Source organism: Olea europaea, chromosome 8, assembly GCF_002742605.1.
Source record: "Olea europaea var. sylvestris chromosome 8, O_europaea_v1, whole genome shotgun sequence".
NCBI classification, from domain to species: domain Eukaryota; kingdom Viridiplantae; phylum Streptophyta; class Magnoliopsida; order Lamiales; family Oleaceae; genus Olea; species Olea europaea.
Genome location: NC_036244.1, coordinates 4345702 through 4346341, shown reverse-complemented (window position 1 = coordinate 4346341; position 640 = coordinate 4345702). Strand labels below are relative to the sequence as shown.

General features: G+C 48.0%; 1 protein-coding gene across 1 annotated transcript in view; it reads right to left on the bottom strand.

Moving 5' to 3' along the window:
* LOC111398192 overlaps window positions 1–428 on the bottom strand; it is a 1275-nt gene extending 847 nt beyond the window's left edge. Inside the window, exon 1 of the mRNA XM_023025127.1 lies at window positions 112–428. Within this exon, the coding sequence (XP_022880895.1) occupies window positions 112–428 (317 nt within the window). The remainder of the gene's footprint in view (window positions 1–111) is intronic.
* Between the last annotated feature and the right edge of the window lie 212 nt (window positions 429–640).

Here is a 640-nt window from a genome sequence, read left to right as displayed (position 1 = left end):
CCTCTTGCCACAGGAAAGGGGCCGAGGATGTCAACTCCCCATTGTTCAAACGGGGCCGAACAGTTAATGTTGGTGAGGTCTTCGGCTGGTGAGTGGATAATATTACCAAACCTCTGGCACCTATCACATCTCTTAACATATTCTGAGGCATCTTTTTTCATAGCTGGCCAGTAGTGTCCATATCGTACGAGTTTAAAGGCCAAGGCCCTGGCTCCTTGATGATTCCCGCACACACCTTCGTGAACTTCAGCAAGGGCCTGGGATGATTCTGATGGCCTGAGACACCTTAGGTACGGAAGAGTAATACTTCTGCGGAAAAGGACACCGCTGATCATGCAGTACCTAGGAGCTCGGGCTCTGATGCTTCTAGCCAACCTGGCATCGCTTGGTAGATTTCCACTTGTGATGAATTCTATGATTGGGTCCATTCAGGATGGTTCGTTGTCAATGTCCATGATGTCGAGGATTTGACTGATGCTGGGTTCTGTGATGATTTTAATGTGGACCGTTCTGTCAAGGCCGTCTACCCCCATGAACACAAGCCTGGACAATGCGTCGGCTTTTCCGTTGTCCTTTCGAGCAATTTTTGTAATTTCACAGCTCTTGAATTTTCGTTGAAGATCCTGAACCTTCATACAGT